The sequence below is a fragment of the Mustela lutreola genome, chromosome 10 (genome assembly GCF_030435805.1).
Source record: "Mustela lutreola isolate mMusLut2 chromosome 10, mMusLut2.pri, whole genome shotgun sequence".
NCBI classification, from domain to species: Eukaryota; Metazoa; Chordata; class Mammalia; order Carnivora; family Mustelidae; genus Mustela; species Mustela lutreola.
The window spans coordinates 6,644,769-6,665,307 of NC_081299.1; the positions used below are offsets into that span (position 1 = coordinate 6,644,769).

Consider the following 20,539-nt stretch of genomic DNA (forward strand, 5'->3'; position numbering starts at 1 on the left):
TTAACCCACTGAGCCACCCAGACGCCCCCCCTTCCCTCTTCATTTAAAGATGCTTTGCCCTCCTATGGCTTTTCAGTGTGGGAGAAACGGGGGGGTCAGGAGGGCGGTCAGGCACGACGGACGAGCCCCTCCTTGGTGCCTGGTTCGTGCAGAATGATGCTGCCCCCCCCCGCCCAAAGTTCATTTCCAGTGCAGACGGTGAGGCTACCTGTCCCACTCCGGGGACTTTGGGGGCCGTGGTTCCTGGCTGGAGTTGGCATCTTACTTGGCGGGCGGGTCAGGAGGCCCATCTTGGTTTGGGATCAGAACAGAGAGCTTTTCCAGGGGAGACGTTGGTGGCCGTCTCCTGACTGCCTTCCTGCAATTCTTTCCGGAGAGAATTTACCATATTCGGGGCAGGGGGCGGGGCGGTCCCCCTCCTTGGGGATGAGCTCACTGGTTTCCGGTTTTGCCTCAGGACTCTCTGGCCTTGGGAAAGACAGAGGAGGAGGCCCTGAAGCACTTCCGGGTGAAGTTCAACGAAGCCCTGCGGGAGAGCTGGAAGACCAAAGTGAACTGGCTGGCCCACAACGTGTCCAAGGACAACAGGCAATAGCGGCCCGCGAGCCGCCATCACGTGCTCCGGGCACCCGGCACCCTCGGCCGTCCTTTGGGGCCGAAAAGCCTGAATGGAACCCCACGGGCGAGAACCTATACACTGCCTTTTGTTTACACTGGTTATTTATTTATGACTTGAAATGTTTCAGGAGCTAAACAGCCATAAATGGAAATGCATCCTTTGTGCAGGGGAGGGGCGCCGTCCTCCAGCGCCTCCCATCTGAGCCCCGGGCTCTGAAGGGGAGACACTGTGAGTCGGGCACCTCCGAGGCTGCGTCTTGCTAAGGACTGTCACCCCGAGTCTTCCAGCTGGTGAATCGGAACCCAGCCAAGACTGCTCTCCCCACCGCCACCAGGAAGCCTGCCTGCTTCCCGGGTTTTGACTGGGCTGCACGGGGCTTGGGGCCTGGCGGTCGCCCTGGTGACAGGGCGCCCATGACTCCGTGCCCCCCTCCACCTTCGTGCTCTCCACTGACCAAGCGCCAGGCAGCTCCCAGAGGAAGCCTGGGCACCCTCAGATTCAGGGATGCTTGCTTTCCACTTTTAAAGTGACTCTTGGGTACAGGAATTCTCTCATCTCTCTGCTGTAAAGCGATTTTTGTTTGTGGGTGAGAAAGAAAATAGCCAAACTACTCACTGAACCTCGATGGCTCAGAATGGCCTCAGCCCCATAAAGCTTAACATATGCTAGTCCTCAAGACATTCAAAAGATGGGAGCTTGGTGTGCGCGCCACCGTGGATCATGGCGAACGCAGGTCAGAGTACTCGGTGCAGTTACCTGTCTCTTGCCTCCTAAAGCAGGTTTTGAGGACAGGAGGGCTTGATCTCCAAAACTACCACCTTTAGCCTGCTTGTGCAACAGCTCTCAGAGACGCGAGGCCGGTCGGTGATGGAATGTCTGTCTCTGACGGGACCTGGCTTGAAGCAGCTCAGGTTTTGCCTTTGGAGCACCTGAAGAGCTCTAGAAATGCCAGCTTCCTGGGCCCTTCCCGGCCGTCTGAGGCTGTCTCTGGAGTGGGGGCTGAGAACCTGGGCTTCTTGAAGCCCACGGGTGAGCCTAATGTTAGCCGCCCCATTGGGCCCTGCCCAGCTCCATGACTGGTCTCTCAGAGGCTTGGCAAGGCCTGGCAGAGCCGGGAGCAGCTGCCCTCTGGACCACCTTCTTCGGTTAGAAGCAGCCAGAAGCAGACAGTGCAGCCCACAAAACACCACTGGCCACACTCTTGTCCCTAGCAAAGTGCTGAACTCACTCACCCCGCCTCACTGGTTTGGAAATAGGAGAAGCCAAGCGTGTGTCTCTATGTTATGTTATTTATTTAAACGAGTCTCTGCCTCCTGGCGTTCTGGTTTGGGTACAAGGCCTGTGTGCCTGGAGAAAAGAGTATTTTCTAAAATTTTTTTTTTAAGTCTTTTAATGTTTCTGTATGGGGAAGGTGAGTTCAACACAACTGATGTGGGCTGAAGACCAGCACTCTGTGAAGCCTCGAGGGGAGAGGTAAACACATACTAAAAGAAATAAAGGCCTTTTTATGTTGTGTTCTCAGGTAAAAAAAAAAAAAAAAAACCCCAAACCTGAAAAAACAATAAATAAAAAGCAAAAAAAGCAAGCGGGTGCAGGATTAAAACAGGCAGGACCAAACTTGACACACTCTGCCACTGGAGTTAGAACCAGCACTTTATTGTAGTGTACACACGTTCTGACCTCGTCAATATACACAACCGGAAAGCGACCCACGCGGAGCCCGCGCTAGCCTCTATCATTGTCTACACGGAGCAGCTACAGTGACGGTACGTGGACAGCCACACATGACACAGGACAGCCGCAGTGTCCTCGAAACTAGCAGTTATGATCACAACAGGATTCAAAATGGTTTTCCCCCAGTTTTAGAAATCTAAAATTTTACAGGAAAATTAAAAACAAAGTGCTGTAGGAGTTTTAGCTCAGGACTTGTCCTCCCCTCCATCCCTGTGAGGCCGAGCAGCAGCGCTCCCCACGTCCAGGGAGTGGGGCTTCCCTCGGGCTGTCGGGGGGAAGCTAGCACTCCGCCTTCGGGCCAAGGGCGTCCTTGGAGTGCGGCTGTCCTTGGGCGTTCTGAGTACGGGCCGCTTGGGCCTGTTCTGCCTCCAAACCAAGAGGCCAGACGCTGTGCCCCACCGGTCCGCACACTCACCAGCAGGGCCACGGACATCAAGGAGGTGAGCGCCCAAGGCTGCGCACGAGGAGTCCAGCTTCCTGCGCGAGGAGCTGCCGGCCGCCCCGGCACGCCCACCCCTCTGCCACGTCAGAAGTGGGTAGAATCCCACAGGAAAGGCCTGGCTGTTTCCAGCCTCCAGAGGGGGGTTCCCGATCCAGTGCCCTCCCGCTGAGCAGTGCGGGCTGGTTGGAGTGGGGGGGCGAGTCCGTGCGCCCTCACTGCCTGGCCATCGGCCGACGGGGTGCACATGGCCAAGACAGAGTGGGGCAGGGCCCTCTCCTCTCGGGGCGGGGGTAGGCAGGAGCCCGCGGGGCGTCTCCTGTGCTATGATTCAAGCTTCACTTTGCATGCCAGTCCTGGGTCACGCTAGCATGGAGGACATGAGGAATCCCAGTTTATTTACAAAATATTAAAAAGTTCATCATCTACATATTAACTCCCACTCTGCCATTTTATACATGCACTAGTTTGGAAAAAATAAAAACTTTAAAAAAAAAAGGAAGAAAACAGGATTACGAGGTGGGAGTGAGCGATTTTAACCCTTTGTCAACGCGTCCGGTCATTGCAGCTTTTCCAGGGGCGCGAGGGGGCCGCGCAGAGCGAGCCGTGGGGAGCGCGCGTCCGCTCCACACACAGCTTCGGGGCGGTCCGGGTGGAGGGCGGGGGGGCCTACACACCAAGCACAGGCGGATGGTCAGCGAAGGGGAGGGTCTGCAGACCTACTGGCCAGAATGACTTTGTACACCATGGACCCTTGGGGCCGGGAGGACAGACGACAGCAGGGTCTCCTGACGCAGAGAGAGGGGGCGGGGGCGGCCGCGAGGCTCAGTAGCTGAGGGTGGAGTCGTCCCACTCCAGCTGTTGCTGCCTGTTCCCGTTCTGCTGGTCCCCGTGCTCCCCCTCCTCCTCCTCGCTGCTCTCCGACTCCGCGCTGGTGAGGTCCTCCTCCTCCCCATCCTCGCTCTCCTCCTCCTCCTCTTCCTCCTCCTCCTCCTCGCTGCTAGGCTGGTCCTCGTACGTCTGACAAAGAGACAGCGTGGGAACCGAGCCCGGGGCCCCCTTCTCTGTGCACAAGCCGAGTGTCCACGGAAGTTCACCCTCCAGGAGCCGCAGAGGAAGGGAACCCCCTGCGTCACACTCCACGCCAAGGGAGGGCTGGACTATTCTGGAAGGAACCTCACCCCAGATGGAAGGGAAAATGGAGCTCTGGTCGCCACCCATGGGGTCCGTCACAGGCAGGGACTGTGTTTCCTCCCCCGACGGGGTGGCACGAGCTGGGATAAGGCCTCTCTGGGCCCTCAGTTTGCCCACCTGAAGAATGGGGACACCTGCACCTCACCAACTTGTCATGTGGGTCACATGATATTTAAATATTATGTGGTCACATGGCCACATAAACACCATGGAGGTGCCACGGCCACATGGCTTCTCTGGGGCGCGTGTCACTTTCCTCTGGCCTGCAGGGGCGAGCAGTCACAGGGGCCGCCTGCCGGCACCTACCTCCATGGGGTTGACGGTGATGGTCAAGGCAGAGTCATCCCAGTCCATCTCGTTCTCCTTCCCGGTGTCCTGGTCCCGCATGGTCCGCCGGTGAGCGGCCCGGATCCGGAACACGCCCAGGATGATCATGAAGACCAGGAAGCTGACACACACCACAATGACCACCGTGGCGGTGCTGGGGACAACTGGAACCGAGGGGAGACAGGGCGGTGAGGCCGGTACCTGCCCCCGGGCCCCATGCACACACAACAGCTTTGACCCCAGAGAACAGGAAGAAATGTGAGGAAAGCCTCACCACAGGCCTCCAGCCCCGCACTGGCTCCTGGCTGCCCTGCTGGAGCTTTCGTCCCTCATGGGAGGCACAGAATCATGGAGCCCGGCCAGGGCTGCTCAGACGGGCTGGGCTTCCGGCAGGACGCGGGAGGGCAGCCCCCACTAGGACCGACGCAGACGGCCCTGCTTCTGCCCTGCAGTCCTACCTGCGAAGGGGTGGGGGCTGGCCAGGTTGTGCCCCGAGAGGTCGACGAAGGCATGGTGCTCCGGGTGCACGAACTGCGGCTGCGCGGCCATGTGGCTGGCGTGCTCCATGGGGCTGGCCGCGGGAATGACGCTCACCTGCACCAGAGACACACACAGCAGCCTGAACGTGGCCCAGCGGCAGAAACGCAGTCCAGAAGCTACTGGGACTAGTGCGACTCAGAGGGGTCCCTGGACCCGCACTGCTAAGCCGATGAGATGAGAACAGAGAAAAACCGAGGCTCAGCTCTCGGAAACCGTCCTAACTGCCTGGTACTGTCGGCGATCCCAGAAACAGAACGCTGTTCTAGGAATTCCTTTTTATTGTATTTCATAAAACAATCTGTCCAGAAAAGACCAGAAAAACCACTACCGCTGTCCGCTGCAGGTCATTCGAGAAGCCCCGGCATAGCCCACTTCCCTGCTTTTCCCCAAAACCACAGCCATGTGAAAAAGCACAAATCAGAACCATTGGTTTCCTTCCAAATCTGTTAGCTTTTGGCTCAAACAAAACCCTCATCGACTCCTCAGCACTGAGACATCGGCACTTGGCTGCTCTGCGGTCACCATGCAGACCTTCGATTGCTGAGACTAACTCTGGGCCCGTCCTCTCCAGACCACGGAAGCCCTGAGTGAGAAAAGGGCTGCTGGCCGGGCCTGTGGAAGACGTCTGAGCAGGGTGAGCTCACTGTGACCACCGTGCCATGAGGTGCCACCACCAGGCTCAGCAGACAGCACAGCATCCCTCTCCCGGGGCTGGCCCCACCCTGGGACCCCTCTGTCTGGGCTGGCCCCGCACTGGGACCCTCTCCCCAGGCTAGGAATCTGCAGAGAATCTTCGGTTCCCTGGGAACTGCTCTTTCTCAAGCAGCGTCAAATCTCAACAAACCACCTTGGCTCTACTCACGAGGTATCATCTGCCGCTAGCTCTTCCATCTCCTTCCAGAGGCCCCTCAGACGCCCATGAGGGGCACATCAGCAACCCCCGGCTCGCCCAAACCTGCGCGGGTCTAACCTGCAGCAGCCCCCAGGCCGGGAAAGCCTAGCGCACTTGGACCCCAACAGGTGCCTCACAGATGCTCTGAACGTGGGGCCATAGGGGGGCACCCAATCACCCACCTCCACCTGAAACTCGTTGCTGACATAGCGGCCATTGAGTTCCGAGCAGACAAGCTTGAACTTTCGGTCCAGCAGGGACCTGGTGTGCCAGTTCCGGTAGCGCAGGAGGCGCAGCACCTCCTCGTAGCTGGCCATGGTGTCCACACCTATGGGGACAGGGGAAGAAGGTGGCCTACTGGCTGGGGTCAAAGGGAGGCCGCTTGAGGGAGGCCGAAGTTAGGCCCGGGGGCGGCTGGACCAAGTGCGTGCGAGGGTCCCGTTGCAGGGGGTGGGGAGCCATCCCGCGCCTCACTGTCAGCCCCTTGCAAGGACAGGAAGTAGGGCCATGCCTGCGCTTCCCTTCCTGCCAGGAGAAGCTGAATAGCCCAGGCTGAGCCTCTTCTCTGCCCCGGTCCCCAGGACTCTCCCAGAGCTCGGAGAGGATGGCTGGTTGGGGGTGTGTGTGCAGGACTGAGGCTTCCGCTCGGCCCCCCGCCTGGCCTTGGCCTGCTCACCTGTGAAGACCACGCCCAGGTCGGAAGCGCTCACTGCAATGCCCTTCTGCTGCAGGTGGGCTGTGTCCACCTCCAGGCTCTCCTGGGCCGGGTTCAGCTCGTCCCCGTCCACCGTGACCTCACAGGTATCCAGGTCGTGCACGATCTCCTCAGACACCAGTGACTCTTGAACTGTAAGAATAGACCAAGCACTAATGGCAGAGGCCGGGGAGCTCAGACAGGTCTGTCACCCCAGGTGGCCTGCTAGCTGGCCTCGAGCTCACAGAGCCCTTTCAGTGACCGATGACAGAGGTCCCGGAGAGGCTCTGTCAAGAATCAGGGTGCCTTATGTGTCTGGGAGGACTGGCCCCCCGGGCCGGCCCAAGAACGCAGGGCCACCATACAGCCAGCGGGAGCAGCACTGTCCCCTGCCATGGGCCCGGAGCCTCTTGGCCTCCACAAGGGCATCTCAGATCCGGACACCACAGCAGAGGGGAAAGGACTCTCCAGACGGGTTTTCCGAAGAACACAATGAGCTCTCGACCCTGAGTCAGATTCCAGGAGCAGACCCAAGAATAACATCCAAACATTCAAATCTCAAAACCTCAGAGAAAAAGCATGCAGGAAGGAGCAGCTGTGGGGCACCAGCCACCCACGTTCAAGCCAAGGGGAGGGCGACCAGCCCGGCAGAGCTATTACCTGTGGGGTCCCCTTCCCCTTCAGGCTCCACTTCTCTCGTGATGGTGCTGATGATGCGGAGCTCAGGGAAAAGGAAAACCCCTTCTGGGCTTTCGAACTCGGAAGCCGCTCGAGCGAAATGGTGGACGCCACTGAGGCTGACCTTGGGCTCCTCGGGCTGCAGCACCATCACGTAGCCGTCCACCGGGGGCACGGAGATGCAGGGGGCCTCGTCCAAACACCTGCCAACGAGCGACGGAGGAAGCCAGGGTCAGGGCTTCAAGAAGTGGGTCTGCAGGCTACACACGTGACGGCCCATGGATTCTCCCAGCCCCCGGGGGGCCAGAGGCAGTGGCCGGCCCGGAACAGGTCCCCAACACCATTCATGCCACCGTCCACGCCTTCCGGTACAAGGGAGGGCTGAGGAGTCTTAAAAACCTACGTAGACATGTTTTCTTCTCAAGAGTTGAGAATCAGCCCATACTTGGGGCTCCTGGGTGGCTCAGTGTGCTAAAGCCTCTGCCTTCGGCTCAGGTCATGATCTCAGGGTCCTGGGATCGAGCCCCGCATCCAGCTCTCTGCTCAGCAGGGAGTCTACTTCCCCCTCTCTGCCTTCCTCTGCCTACTTGTGGTCTCTGTCAAATAAGTAAAAATCTTTAAAAAAAAAAGAATCGGCCCGTACTTGACCGTGCTGGTGATTTTAAGTCTTCGGATCCCTGGTGTGGGGAACTGCCGATAGTTCAGGTAGGCGATGTGCTGCATGGCCTTATCCAGTTCCCCGATGTCATCTCCCTCCAAGGTCAACGCCAAATGATTGGGGTTCGTATGGATCTGAAATCAGGCCAGAGGGGAAAGATAAAGGGTTCGAACTGCAAAAAACTGAAACCACACAGGGTCTGGCAAAGAAAGTGGTCAGCTGGGCGTCAGTCTGAATTGGGAACCTGGGGAGGAAGCCTCATAGAACTGCCGAGACAAGACCCCCCACTTCAAGGGTAAATGCCCAGGGTGCGAATGCATCTGTGGGACAAGAAACACAGGGTGCCTGGCCGACTCGGTGCAGCGTGTGACTTAACTGTGGGATTGTGAGTTCAAGCCCCATGGTGGATGTAGAGATTACTTACAAACAATAAAACCTTAAAAAATATATATATATATATATATATATATATACACACACACACATATATATATGTACAAAATACATATATTTGGTTTCTGCCTGCCAAACCCTGGAAACGTCCCGAGTGACAGAAGCACCTTTCGTTACTCATAATAAGCTCCTTCCAAGCGCACCAGCATCTGTGTTAACAAGTGGCTTCTGGATGGCTGAGATGTTTTCAGGACGGAACTGGTCGCCACAGAGCCCGTTTGACTACAGGGCACTTTCAGCCCCAACCCTGACCTCTGGCCAATGATTTAACCAGCTGTGCACACCTAACAGAAGCTCTGGAAACAGCCCTGAAGGACGGAACTTGGGAGCTTCCCAGGTTGGGAGGACAGTGCTCCTGGAGGGGCGGGAAGCTCCCTGCCCTCCCCGCTTCCTCGCCTTCCGCACCGTCTCCATCTGCTTGTTCCTGAGTTGTCTTCTCTATAATAAACCAGCAGTAATAAGCAAAGTGTTTTCTGAGTAGTTCAAGCAAATTGCCGAAACCCAAAGGAGGGGGATCATGGGGGCTCTGCTGGACGAAGTGTGGGTAACCCGAGGGCCCGGCCCCTGCACGCAGCATCTGTGCGGGGGCACTGAGCCTTCCTCTCCTGCAGCATTTGCGCAAACTCCCGCTGGGCGGGGTCAGGACCCAACCCAACTGGAGGACACCTGGCAGGGGCAGGTGTCTGGAGAGTTGGGGATCTGGTCGGTGGAAACCCACCCCCCACCACGTTCAGGGTTAGAGGTGTTGTGGGTCAACATGGGTCAGGATCAATCACATATCGATCCTTCGCCAGCAGCCTGCATGTTCCTGCTGGAGGAGGTCGGGCGGGTGCGCCCTGTGAGCTAATGCCAAGGTCACCTTCACGCCTCTGCCGCTGTCTTCAGGGACTTGCAGGTCCAGCCCTTCTTTGCAGGTGTACAGACAGTCAATCACCTTCTTGTCGGCGAGCTTCCCGGAACGGACCGTCAGGCCAGCCAGGTTCCCTCGGAAGAACTGGGCCATGTGCAGCTCGCCGCCTTAGGAACACAGGGAAACAGAGCAGGCAGTTATGCGTACCGCCCGGAGCCTCCTGCTTTGCTTCGCAATGCAGTGAGTGTTACCGGTGGTGGCAGCCAGATGGAGGGACATGCGGGTTAGTTCGTACCAAATCCTGTTAGCCTTGCGATCTACATGGAAGTGCAATGGAGAAATTAAATCGTTTATGATCATGCATATGGCCTGGAGAGAAGAGGTGTTGGGGTCCCTCACTCGAAGCCCGGAAGCCAAGAGGTCCCATGAGTATCCCCACGCAACTAGCTGCTCCCCGTAAAGGGTGGCCTACACGGCCCCCGTCACCCTGGTGCACTGGTGACATTTTCCAGCAGCGCCAGCCTCCTGGGTCACTGCCTTCTCCATCAGCTGGGTCACCCTGGGCTGCTTTTTCTGACTGAGCACACTCGTGGATACGTACAAACTTGGGAAGGAACACACACCAACAGGACTAGGAAGATTAAAGGGACACTTACTCCCCCAGCCTGCACAGGAGACGCCTTGCACGGCTGATCGTGCCCGGCTCCCACCACTGAGGGTAACTGGGCATTGACGGTGTTATAAGGAAAACGGAGACCCAGAAAGTGGCCCTTGACAGGCTGTAACCGAGAGCCCAGAGCAGGTGAAACAGAACTTATTCTCACAATGATGAAAAGAGACCAATGTCGACAGCACGTCTCGTTCAGGATAAGGACATCAGACACTGTGAGCCATCCCCGGGGACTGAGACTTCTAAGAAACAGGTGTCTCAAATTTAGTACCGGTCAGGAGAGGGTGTCTAGTAATGAATCTCTTCCTGTGTCATGGTTCAGCCACAGGGGAACCAGGAGGTGGCCTCCCTGATGGGGCCTGTAAGATTTCAGCAGGGAGCCTCATGCAGTGGGGTAAGGGGGTCAGGGTCAAATTTGATTGGGGGGGTGGGGCAGAGAGTCCCATTCGTGCAGGACATTAATGAGTCATTGGCCCTCACTTCAACTGGGATCAGACTGGGCAAAAAAAGGGTCACTCCCAGGAAGCAGTGGGGGGAGCATAAAGCAAAGCAGCGGCTCATAGGGGCTCTGGGACCAGAATGCAACTCGGGCATCTCATGCGGAATGTGGAATGAACGGATGTCTCGTCTTTAAATGAAACACATGAGTGAACCGTAGGGAAAGATCCAGCAACCTGCAGAGGCCATAGGCACAGGCTCGGTTTCATTGTCATTTTCAAATGCTGGATACTCTGTAGAAAAGCAAGACAAAGACAATAGAAAAGGACCAAGAGGTTAGGCTCTTCACACTGGAATTTGAAAATTAGTCTTGAGAAGCTACCGAATATAAAACACAAAGAGAATTCCCTCCCATCTTGGCCCCCGCGGGGATACCCCCACCCCGCAAGCAGGCTCGTACTCCATCACCGCCTCCGAGGACTGGGCCTTACCACCCCCCAGCTCCCTGCCTCTCCACATTCTTCCCTCATCTCACCTTCGCACACCTGCCTTGCCAAAACCCAGGCCCCATTCAAAGAAAGACAAACAAAGGCCGGCCCCGCTGAACTCCCGTCTTCCCGGCCTGTGCGTCTGGGCGGGCGCTGGGCGTTCGGAAGAGCCGCTCACACGCTCACACAGGCGGCAGAGACGGGCGGATACCGGGACAACCACACCCCGGGCCGCGGTTCTTCTCTCCCTAATACGGAGACACTTGCCTAGACAAACTGGCAGCACCAGTAAGCATCCAAAGCCTGGTCTGTGTACAGTAAACACATAAAAGTGTGTATTTTTTGAGCTCAAAACAAGTTCATTTTGGGCTAGACTTTAACCCCTAAGTCATAGAGAAATGAAGGCATTTTTATCCACTTTTTCTGAACAGAAAAGGAGAGTCCAGGTTAAGGAACTCATCCAGAGAAACAGGTAATCGGTCACAGGTGGTGGGCCTGGGGCTCTAACCTCGGACCCCTCATGCAGGCCCCGGCCCGTGTTCTGACAGTAGCACCAGGCCAGGGAGGCCCATGGCCAGTGACCGGGCACAGAGTCTCCACTTTCCAGACCGTGTCGTGGGAGCACTTCCCAGCCCAGGGCCCAGGCCCCCACATCTCCTGTGCTGCAGTGGCATGGGGACAGCCTGGGGACAGGCCCGGTGTGTGCATCTGCACTCCCACCATGCCTCCGGATGCCTCTGCAACGCGTTAGGGATGACATTTTGGCCGATGGCCGTGAGGCTGCTGCCTACAGCATGGGCCCGCCACCGTGAGTTTGTGAGGAAGGAGGTCTTCCCCCCGGGGAACTACATTTTATAAGCAGCGTGCCTGGTCTGGGAGCTTCGGCGTGTTCTTCTGGCTGAGGATCTTGAGAAGCTGAGGCAGAAAGAGGAAGCTGATGGCCATTGCATGACGGACGCTGCGGCCCAAACAGTGCCCAGAGGCAGCCCGGAAAAGGGGCTTTACTTTGACCCAAGCAAGAAAGCTCTCCGGTTTACATTCAGATTTTTACTTCTATTTTTAAAATTCTTATTTTTAAAACACGAGTTACTGTTTAATTTGGGAAGCAGCTCCGGACTGAAATGTTAAGACTTAGCAACTGAGGGACACCTGGGGGGCTCAGTCTGTTAAGGGTCTCCCTTCGGCGCAGGTCATGATCTCGGGGCCCTGGGACAGAGTCCTGCATCGGGCTCCTGGCTCAGCAGTGGGCTGCTTCCCCCTCTTCCTGTGCCTCTCCCCCTGCTTGTGCATGCTCGCTCTCTCTCTCCCTCTCTCTCTAATAAATAAATAAATAAAATAATTAAAGAAAAAAAAAGACAACTATAACAATTCCCATTTCCCTGGTTATCTGTTCCTCATTCCTTGGCCTCAAGTTCCACATTCTCATAGATGAACTGTCCCCGAAATTAAATCTAGGAGTCAGCTAAAGAGCTTCACTCTAAAATGCTGTCTTGACATCTTTCATTTAAAAGGATCTGCAGGAAGGGCACCTGGGTGGCTCAGTGGGTTAAGCCGCTGCCTTCAGCTCAGGTCATGGTCTCAGGGTCCTGGGATGGAGCCCTACATCAGGCTCTTTGCTCAGCAGGGAGCTTGCTTCGCCCTCTCTCTCTGCCTGCTTCTCTGCCTACCTGTGATCTTTCTCTGTCAAATAAATAAATAAAATCTTTTAAAATAAATAAATAAATAAAAGGATCTGTAGGAAAATGATGAAACTCAAAAATTCAAATTCCCTGAAATTAAAGCAACACTGTCATGGGAATTGGGCTGTTCTGTCCCTTTCGCCGACCTCAAGGTACGATGTTTCCACAGGGAGAAACAAATATTCTAAGGTCTGTTTAGGGGGACGGTGACCCCGTCAAGTGTGGGGGTTCATGTGAGGTCGTGAACCTTGAGGGTGGACGGAGGGCCCATGAGCTTGGGCGCGCTTCCTTCAACGAACTTCTGAGGGTCACCTTTCCTTCGGTACCAAAGCATAGTGGCCCGGCTGTGCCCGCTCCTTTCCCACTGTGCGGGCCGCTGCGAATGCCACAGCCTGTCACTGCTTCCGAATGACGCAGCTACTAAACGTGCTGCCAGGGCTTGTCTGTCCGGGTGTTAGGAAAGCAGCACAGGCGTGAGCGTTTCAAGACGTTAGTCTTCTAGTACTTGGCTAACTCTTGTTCAATTTACACAGGAAATCATATGCCTTTTGTTTCACAGATTAATAAACAATTATCCTGAGAAGGGGCACTGATCAGACCACAGGCTCTCGATGCACCAGCTTCAGGGGTTCAAGTTCTGACGCCAACATTACTTAGCAGGGTAACCCCGGGCTCTGAGCCTCACTTTCTTTGGCTATAAAATGCGGCTAAAGACCGCTCTTTCCCCACAAACTTACTGTTAAGGATTAGTGAGACCATGCGTATAAAGCGACCGGCGTGCGACCTGCCCGTCAGAAGTACAAATAACGGTATTTTCGTTTTGGTCTGTCACCCATCCCTGGTCTTGTAGCGGAAACGTCTGGGAGCCCCTTCAAGCACAGCTCCTGCTGGGTTAGCCGGCACTGACCGCTCTGGAAGAGTCCTCTGGGTCAAGGCACAGTTCTGTGCCTGATCAGCTGCCGCCTCCTGATTCTCGTGAACTTTTCAATAAACAGATTAATTTAAAACAACCCCTCAACTGTACTCTCCCTCCGGGTAATGCTCCCTCCAGGCTCCCGGAAGGGGCTCGCTGCTTCAGTCCTCTAACGCACGGCTGGTGAGCGCCCCAGAGTACGGCATCGGCAGTGTCCCCAGAAAGGCCATGCCCAGGAGAAGGGACGACAGATGAAGGACACGAGGGTGAGGGGCAAGACACCGAGATGAGCCTGCTTCCCCCACGATGGCCATGAGGCAGGTTCAAGTCCCGAGATCGGGGAGAGGGTGCCAGTGACCATTACCTTGCCAGCAGGCCCCAACCACGAGCTGAGTTTCGATCTTGGATGGATGAAGCGGGTAATCTTCGGTCACAGAGAAGGGCTCGTGAGAAACCCCGTCCACATAGAGAGTCACGCTCGGGAATTCCACGTTGAGGACGAAGTGATGCCATTCCTCATCACAGACCTACGGGAGGGAAGGGGCGGAGCATGAAGTGTCGACCTTCCCTCTCACCCAGGAACAGGGAGAGCCGCACACCCAGATGTGAACAGCAGCTCTCCCAAAAGGAATGTCTTCTGAAAAAGGAGCCGATTTTTAAAAAATCTAACCACAAAATACATCTCACTCACTCGACCACATCTTGCCCAAAACGGCCAAAGCGACACTCTCACCACTAGGACCTTCCAGACCAGGGGGCGGTGCTCCCTCATCACGTGACGCGGCCTCAGAATACGGCGCGGCCCAATTCCCTTCTGCCAACAGCGGGATGCCACGCGATTCTGGGATCTGCAGGCCAGATAGCCTCCCACGGAGCCGGCTCAGCCCGCGACTGGCCAGGCCTCCTTTCCCAGATAAAAACGAAAAGCCCCTCCCATCTCAGGATAAGGACCGCAGGAGCACGTGCATCTTCTTTTTCAATTCAAAGGTGATGATCTAAGTAAACTGAGCATACAGCTCCGAGGGCGTGAGGGGTCCCGCTGTGTTCCTTCCCCATCACGAAGGAGCATCTTCCTCACTGCCGAGGGAAAGCAAGGGGTTGGCAGCCTCTAGGCCCCATGAGCCCGGCACTCCCTGATCTCTGGCTTCAGAGGAGGAGGCAGGCAACCGAGAACAGAGACAGGCAGAGAAAGAGACAGAGCGGGATCAAGTGTTTTTTTTTTTGTTTGTTTTGTTTTTTAAGATTTTATTTATTTACTTGACAGAGATCACAAGTAGGCAGAGAAAGAGAGAGGGAGAGAGGAAGCAGGCTCCCCGCTGAGCAGAAAGCCGGATGCGGGGCTCCATCCCAGGACCCTGAGATCATGACCTGAGCGGAAGGCAGAGGCTTAACCCACTGAGCCACTCAGGTGCCCCAGGATCAAGTTTTTAAAAAGGTGTTTTTAGGGACGCCTGGGTGGCTCAGTTGGTTAAGCAGCTGCCTTCGGCTCAGGTCATGATCCCAGCGTCCTGGGATCGAGTCCCACATCGGGCTCCTTGCTCAGCAGGGAGCCTGCTTCTCCCTCTGCCTCTACCTGCCATTCTGTCTGCCTGTGCTTGCTCTCTCTCCCTCTCTCTCTGATAAATAAATAAATCTTAAAAAAATAAATAAATAAAATAAAAAGGTGTTTTTAAATAAGCTGCCCAATCTACACATTCTAAAACACTGAACTGATCAGGACTTCAACAGGCCAAAAACATCACAATAAATGAAAAAATTACCAAAGTATATCCCCCAGAGAAAAGCGGCTGCTCCTGACAAGTTTATTACAGAAAAAATCCAAACCTCTAACACTGGGTCTATGTCTACCTCATTTGCGTAACAGGTAAGTACATACACTCGATTATATGAAACCTTTTTAAATGAAGGGATTGCACAGCAATTCACTTTTGAGGCAGGTAATGCCTTAATTCAGCTTGTCTCTATTTAAAGCAAGTTTTGTAGTTTTAGCTCCTCCGGAAAGCGGTGTCTACTGTCCCCCCCGGTTCCTGTACCGCAGGTTTCTGGGGCGTCAGCAGAATGATAACTGTAACTGAAAGTCACATCTGACTTTAGTCAAAAGTCCCTGAGAGTATTCTGAGACGTTAGGGATAGAACTGGCATAATTTTTGGATTTCCTTGAAAACTAGGTGATCAGAATGGCAAAGCCTAAAGCCACAGACGACACCCGTGACCCTCCTCAGTTCAGTGTCCCGGTGCACCCCGAGATGCATGGGTGCACCCCGAGATGCATGTAGGTGGGGAAAAGTCCACGGGACAGCAGAGGGTGGCTGAGGTGCTTTATGACAACAGAACGGGGAGGCAGAGCCCAGAAACCAGGAAAAAGGTCATGCCAGCCAACTCCCTCTTTTGAAAGTATAGGAAAAGTAATTTCATGCAAAAATGTGGAGGGGAGAACGGACCAGAGCTCGATCCCATATGAACTTTTTAAGAGAAAGAAAGAGGACTGTGGGAATGATCTCTCTCCAGAGCCCCTTTCAAGTCATGCCAGCAGCAAACATGAAGACGATCATGTATTGTCTCAAAACGCACCAGAATTGTCAGGAAAGGGACACAAAACACAAAACACAAAAGAATGTAGTTTATGACTACAGCAGCTCAGACAAGAGCTAACAAAACAGGAATGAAACAGGAATAGAAAGTGCCAGACACAGAAAACAGGCAAGGATCACCAACCCAAGGTGAGGGGTCCCCAGGGAAGAAAAGCAAAGTGAGGAGCAGGGTGTGCTAAGAACTGTTAACAGCAGCGCCACAAACTTGCCTGAGACGCCAAATGGCTTTGATCTATACACTAAGAAAAGGGCGTACCACGTGTCTGGGGAAACAGACCCCAAACAATCAAGACATAGGCATAAGAGGAACTGGCTTCAAAAAAAAAAAAAAAAAGAAAAGAAAAGAAAGAAAAAGAAATGCGTCCTTTGGTCACCCAAACCAAAGGACCAAGTGTTTTACGAGGGAAAGAGATCGGATGGCTGACAGCACCACAGCAGCCTCTTCCATGCGAGAACAATGGACAGGGACATGTTCTGTTCCTGCAAACCCTAAATGGGAGCCAGAGACTTTAGACCCAGCCAAACTGACCTTCTGAGTAAAGGCCACAAACACACGACCAACACGGAGGAACTCGGGCTGCTCCCATGAGTCCTTCCCGGGGACACACTCCCCACGGCATGGATGACCGAGACACAGTGAGCACGAATGGCTCCTCCCATCACAGAAACACGAACCACCAGACACAGGAACATGCAAACCCGAGCCCCATCGACCCCTGAGGCCATGCCATGGATTTATAGGCACAAGGATGGATACAACCAGGCAAATTGACACTACGGGAAAGTCTGTGGGACCTGATTTTGTCGTCAAATAAATGACAGGAGAGAAGAGAAAAATCTACAGATTACAAAATAAAGTCAAAAGATTTATCAACCAGTCACCATGTATGGCTCCTTATTTGGGTCCTGATTCAGACAGATTATAAATGCAAGAACATTTACAGGACGGGCCCTGGGAGGTTCAGTGCGTCTGCCTTCAGCTCGGGCTGTGATCTCGGCGTCCTGGGTGAAGGCCCGCGTCAGGCTCCCTGCTCGACGGGGAGCCTGCTTCTCCCTCTCCCTCCGCTTCTCCCCTCACTCGTGCTTTCTCTCTCAAATAAATTAAAAAATATATTAATTAAACTATCTGAAACTTTGAGCATTGGCGAGATATCTGACGATATTAAGGAACTGCCAAATTTTTTTTTGAGAGAGAGAGCGAGCGTGCATGCACAAGCCTGGGAGGGGCAGAGGGAGCGAACCAAAGCAGACTGAGCGGGGAGTCCGATGCGGGGCTCGATCTCATGACCCTGAGATCATGACCTGACCCGAAATCAAGAGTTAGACGTCTATCTGACTGAGCCACCCAGGCGCCCTGTTCATTTTTTAAGATGTTACATTTAAGATGTAACCAAAGAACTGTAGTTCTGCTTACCATTCAGAGGCACAGAACTGCGTTAACCCCACAGAGAACAAACTGGCATTTACTTGAGGAGGTAACAACCACCATCGACACTAAGCAGGAGAGCGACGAAAGCAGACCGGCCAAGCGTGCGCTGCTGAAGCCGGGGAACGCTCCATGGAGTTGTTCTTTACATTAATCTGTCTGCTTTTATCTCTGCTGACATTTCCCATAATGAAGTTTTTTTTACTATTATCTGAAGAAACTAAATACATAAATAGAGACTGTGGCTATTAAAACAAAACTGGGCCTACGAATTCTACATACACAGCAGAGTTTTTTCTGGACTGTACCTTTCTTTAGTTTCTTGAAAAACCATATGTATAAAAGTTTCTCAGATTCTCTATGAAAACGGAAAGGACACGAGTAAGAGATGACTGCTACCAGCCGGACCGTCGCTTCACACTGTCACACACAGCCCTCCTGTCTCGCCTGCGCTCATACACGTCAATCTGCCTTGTACGTGTTGGGGACGATGCTGTGTCCCAGTAACTATAGGCAGACATTCGTCAGCGCTGGCCCACTAACTCCACGAGACAGAACTGAGCTCAGGCTACAGGTTTCCATCTTGATCCAAACCGAAATCAGGAGGAGAAATGATCTGCTGTGATTTTAATGGGCAGGCCTCCCCAGTGTACAGCGTCTCCTTACTTCCTGTAACATGTCGGTTTTTTTCACATGACACTTGCTTTTTATCACAGAAACTGCTGGGAAAGCGGCTTTGCACAGATACGCTATCATCAAAAGGGCTATAACGTGACCTAGTGTCAAAACTGTAAACTCCCTCAAGCTAGTAGTTTGTGTGGTTTCGGAAAGATGTCACAGCTGCTGGCTCCGTGACAACTCAGAGCATCCGTGGCATCCCTCAATTTGCTGAGGTCCCTGGGGGCTCCTTGGCACAGTTCAGGAGCCAAGGCTTTAAGTAATGAATAAACCAATACCAGGATCTCCATCCCAATTTTTAAGCAAATGCTGCTTATTTCAGTAAATTACAACATAGTATGTTGAATTTAAAGCATAAATTTCTTGGGGCGCCTGGGTGGCTCAGTGGGTTAAAGCCTCTGCCTTCGGCTCAGGTCATGATCTCAGGGTCCTGGGATTGAGTCCCGCGTCAGGCTCTCTGCTCAGCAGGGAGCCTACTTCCCCCGCCCCCCCGCCCCGCTCTGCCTCTCTGCCTACTTGTGATCTCTCTCTCTGTCAAATAAATAAATAAGATGCATAAAATCTCTTTATATTAATACTGGATACATACAATACACACTTATAAAATGAAAAATAGGCTTTTGGTGGAAAGGAGTTCAAAGGATTTAACTTGCCGTCCTATCACTTACATAATAAAGTGTTTTTGAAAAGTCATCAGAAGAAACTGAAAACGGTCACTGTGGTTACTAGAAGAGAACTGTGTCTACAATGTCTACATAGGTTGCAAAAAGTTTTTTATATTTTCGTATTGACTCAAGAACATAAATACCCACTGCCCATAAGCTGCCCCCACGCAGCTGGTCCCACATAAGGTTGCAACACCTACTCATACTCTCAGAAAGATCAAACCCAGCCAGTTTTCCGGGCACGCACCTGGTTCAACTTCCAGTGGAATTCTGCAGGTTTGTATTTCTTCTCTTCCGAAGGGTCCTGGCGGAGGAGGAAAACAAGCCGGCAGCCGTGGACATAGAGGGAATAATGGTGCCGGTTCATGTCTGCAGAGAGAAATCCTACTGGTAAATCGCCAACTTAGGACCCAGAGGAGAAGTAAAAGCCATTTCCTTAATGGATTTGGAAAACAGTTTCATCAGCGCAAGTGACTTCTCCAGTTGGGACAAGGCAGAGTTTAGAAACAAATACCCTTGGGTTTCACTAAGACGTGGGACCCAACTCACTGAGGGTAGTGCAGTATCTCAAGGACACAGTACCCCAGCCCAGAGCACAGGACACGTGTGTCGCCACCAGCCCGTGGGAGCCTCTGGGGGAAGTCAGGTGCCCTGCCTCCAGCGACCACTTGGGGGGCCACTCGAGTATGACGGATGCCCCAACGGCACATTAACCTACCAGACTTGTCTGAGCTACAGAGAATCGTCTCCTTCTTCCTGCCAAAAGGCCCGTGCCTCATCCACACAGAAATCGTGAAAGGCTCCTTCGGGTTGACCGAGACGATGCCATCTGGGACCCTCACTGCTTGTGTGCCGTTGAACTCGAAGACCTGGTCGCTGTCATGGCCGTTGTCGGTGGGGAGGCCCACCGTCCAGTTCAAGGACCCGCTTGGGGAAGGGAGCAGCTCGGCAGTGCCTGACGCAGCACCTAAGCCAACACAGTAACACTCAACACACGTTTTGTGAAGAGCTTAAAAGGTATAGTTTCAAAGCCACACTAATGCAACATCCTTATCTTATACAACTGGCTAGTCCCAGTTTATAGTCCCCCCGGTTTTGATAAAAATTAAAAAATCAGGGGCGCCTGTATGGCTCACTGGGTTAAGCCTCTGCATTCGGCTTGGGTCATGATCTCAGGGTTCTGGAATCGAGTCCTGCATCGGGCTCTCTGCTCAGCAGGGAGCCTGCTTCCCCCTTCTCTCTCTCTGCCTGCTGCTCTACCTACTTGTGATCTCTCTCTCTCTCTGTGTTAAATAAATAAATAAAATCTTTTTAAAATATAAAAATAAAAATAAAAAATCATAAATAATAACCGTGGATATTTTTAAAAAAGGAAAAAAGGAAGAAAGCCTTACTTGCAATCCCACTGAAACATATCCACTATTAACATCTGTGTATAAACACTTACAGTCTTTTCCTTATGAATATATACTTATTATAAAAAGGGAGTCTGGTGATGCGCGTACATACCTACACTCCCATTAATATTTTTCCTCAGCATAATTTTAAATGTGTGAAGGGCATTTCATTGCACAGACATACTGTGACTTAACTGATCTCCCTAGTGAACACTGAGGTTGTCCCTACTTTTTTCTATGACGAACCCTGCCTTTATGAGAACCTCTGTGTGACTCCATGATTATTCCCTTAGCATAAATTCCTAGAAATGGAATTAGGAAGCCAAAGGATATGAAACAATCTTCCAGCTGTCATATATTGCCAAGTGCAATTTTCGTTTAAATGTGTCCACAGAAGAAGGCTGAGTTCTGCCAGTCACCTGGTCCTCGGAGCCACATGACCCAACCATAACCTTGGTCAGATGTGAGCGCCTGCCCCTCCCTACAAGTGTGATCCCATCCTCCTCCAGTCACAGT

The 20,539-nt window shown here is 53.4% G+C and overlaps 2 protein-coding genes across 5 annotated transcripts in view; one reads left to right on the plus strand and one right to left on the minus strand.

The window, feature by feature from the left end:
- PIK3CD (phosphatidylinositol-4,5-bisphosphate 3-kinase catalytic subunit delta) overlaps window positions 1–2,134 on the plus strand; it is a 51,368-nt gene extending 49,234 nt beyond the window's left edge. For all 4 annotated transcript variants that reach the window (XM_059135457.1, XM_059135460.1, XM_059135459.1 and 1 more), the window contains one exon: window positions 458–2,134. In XM_059135457.1, coding sequence (XP_058991440.1) covers window positions 458–595 — 138 coding nt within the window. In that variant the 3' untranslated portion in view covers window positions 596–2,134. The remainder of the gene's footprint in view (window positions 1–457) is intronic.
- Window positions 2,135–2,254: 120 nt separating this feature from the next.
- The window catches only part of CLSTN1 (calsyntenin 1), a 76,015-nt gene continuing 57,730 nt past the window's right edge, over window positions 2,255–20,539 (minus strand). The window contains exons 8-19 of the mRNA XM_059135470.1: window positions 19,345–19,593; window positions 18,874–18,995; window positions 13,631–13,793; window positions 10,423–10,479; window positions 9,088–9,245; window positions 7,761–7,909; window positions 7,100–7,320; window positions 6,422–6,592; window positions 5,928–6,073; window positions 4,772–4,907; window positions 4,293–4,477; window positions 2,255–3,812 (exon numbers count right to left, since the gene is read on the minus strand). Coding sequence (XP_058991453.1) covers window positions 3,618–3,812; window positions 4,293–4,477; window positions 4,772–4,907; window positions 5,928–6,073; window positions 6,422–6,592; window positions 7,100–7,320; window positions 7,761–7,909; window positions 9,088–9,245; window positions 10,423–10,479; window positions 13,631–13,793; window positions 18,874–18,995; window positions 19,345–19,593 — 1,952 coding nt within the window. The 3' untranslated portion in view covers window positions 2,255–3,617. The remainder of the gene's footprint in view (window positions 3,813–4,292; window positions 4,478–4,771; window positions 4,908–5,927; window positions 6,074–6,421; window positions 6,593–7,099; window positions 7,321–7,760; window positions 7,910–9,087; window positions 9,246–10,422; window positions 10,480–13,630; window positions 13,794–18,873; window positions 18,996–19,344; window positions 19,594–20,539) is intronic.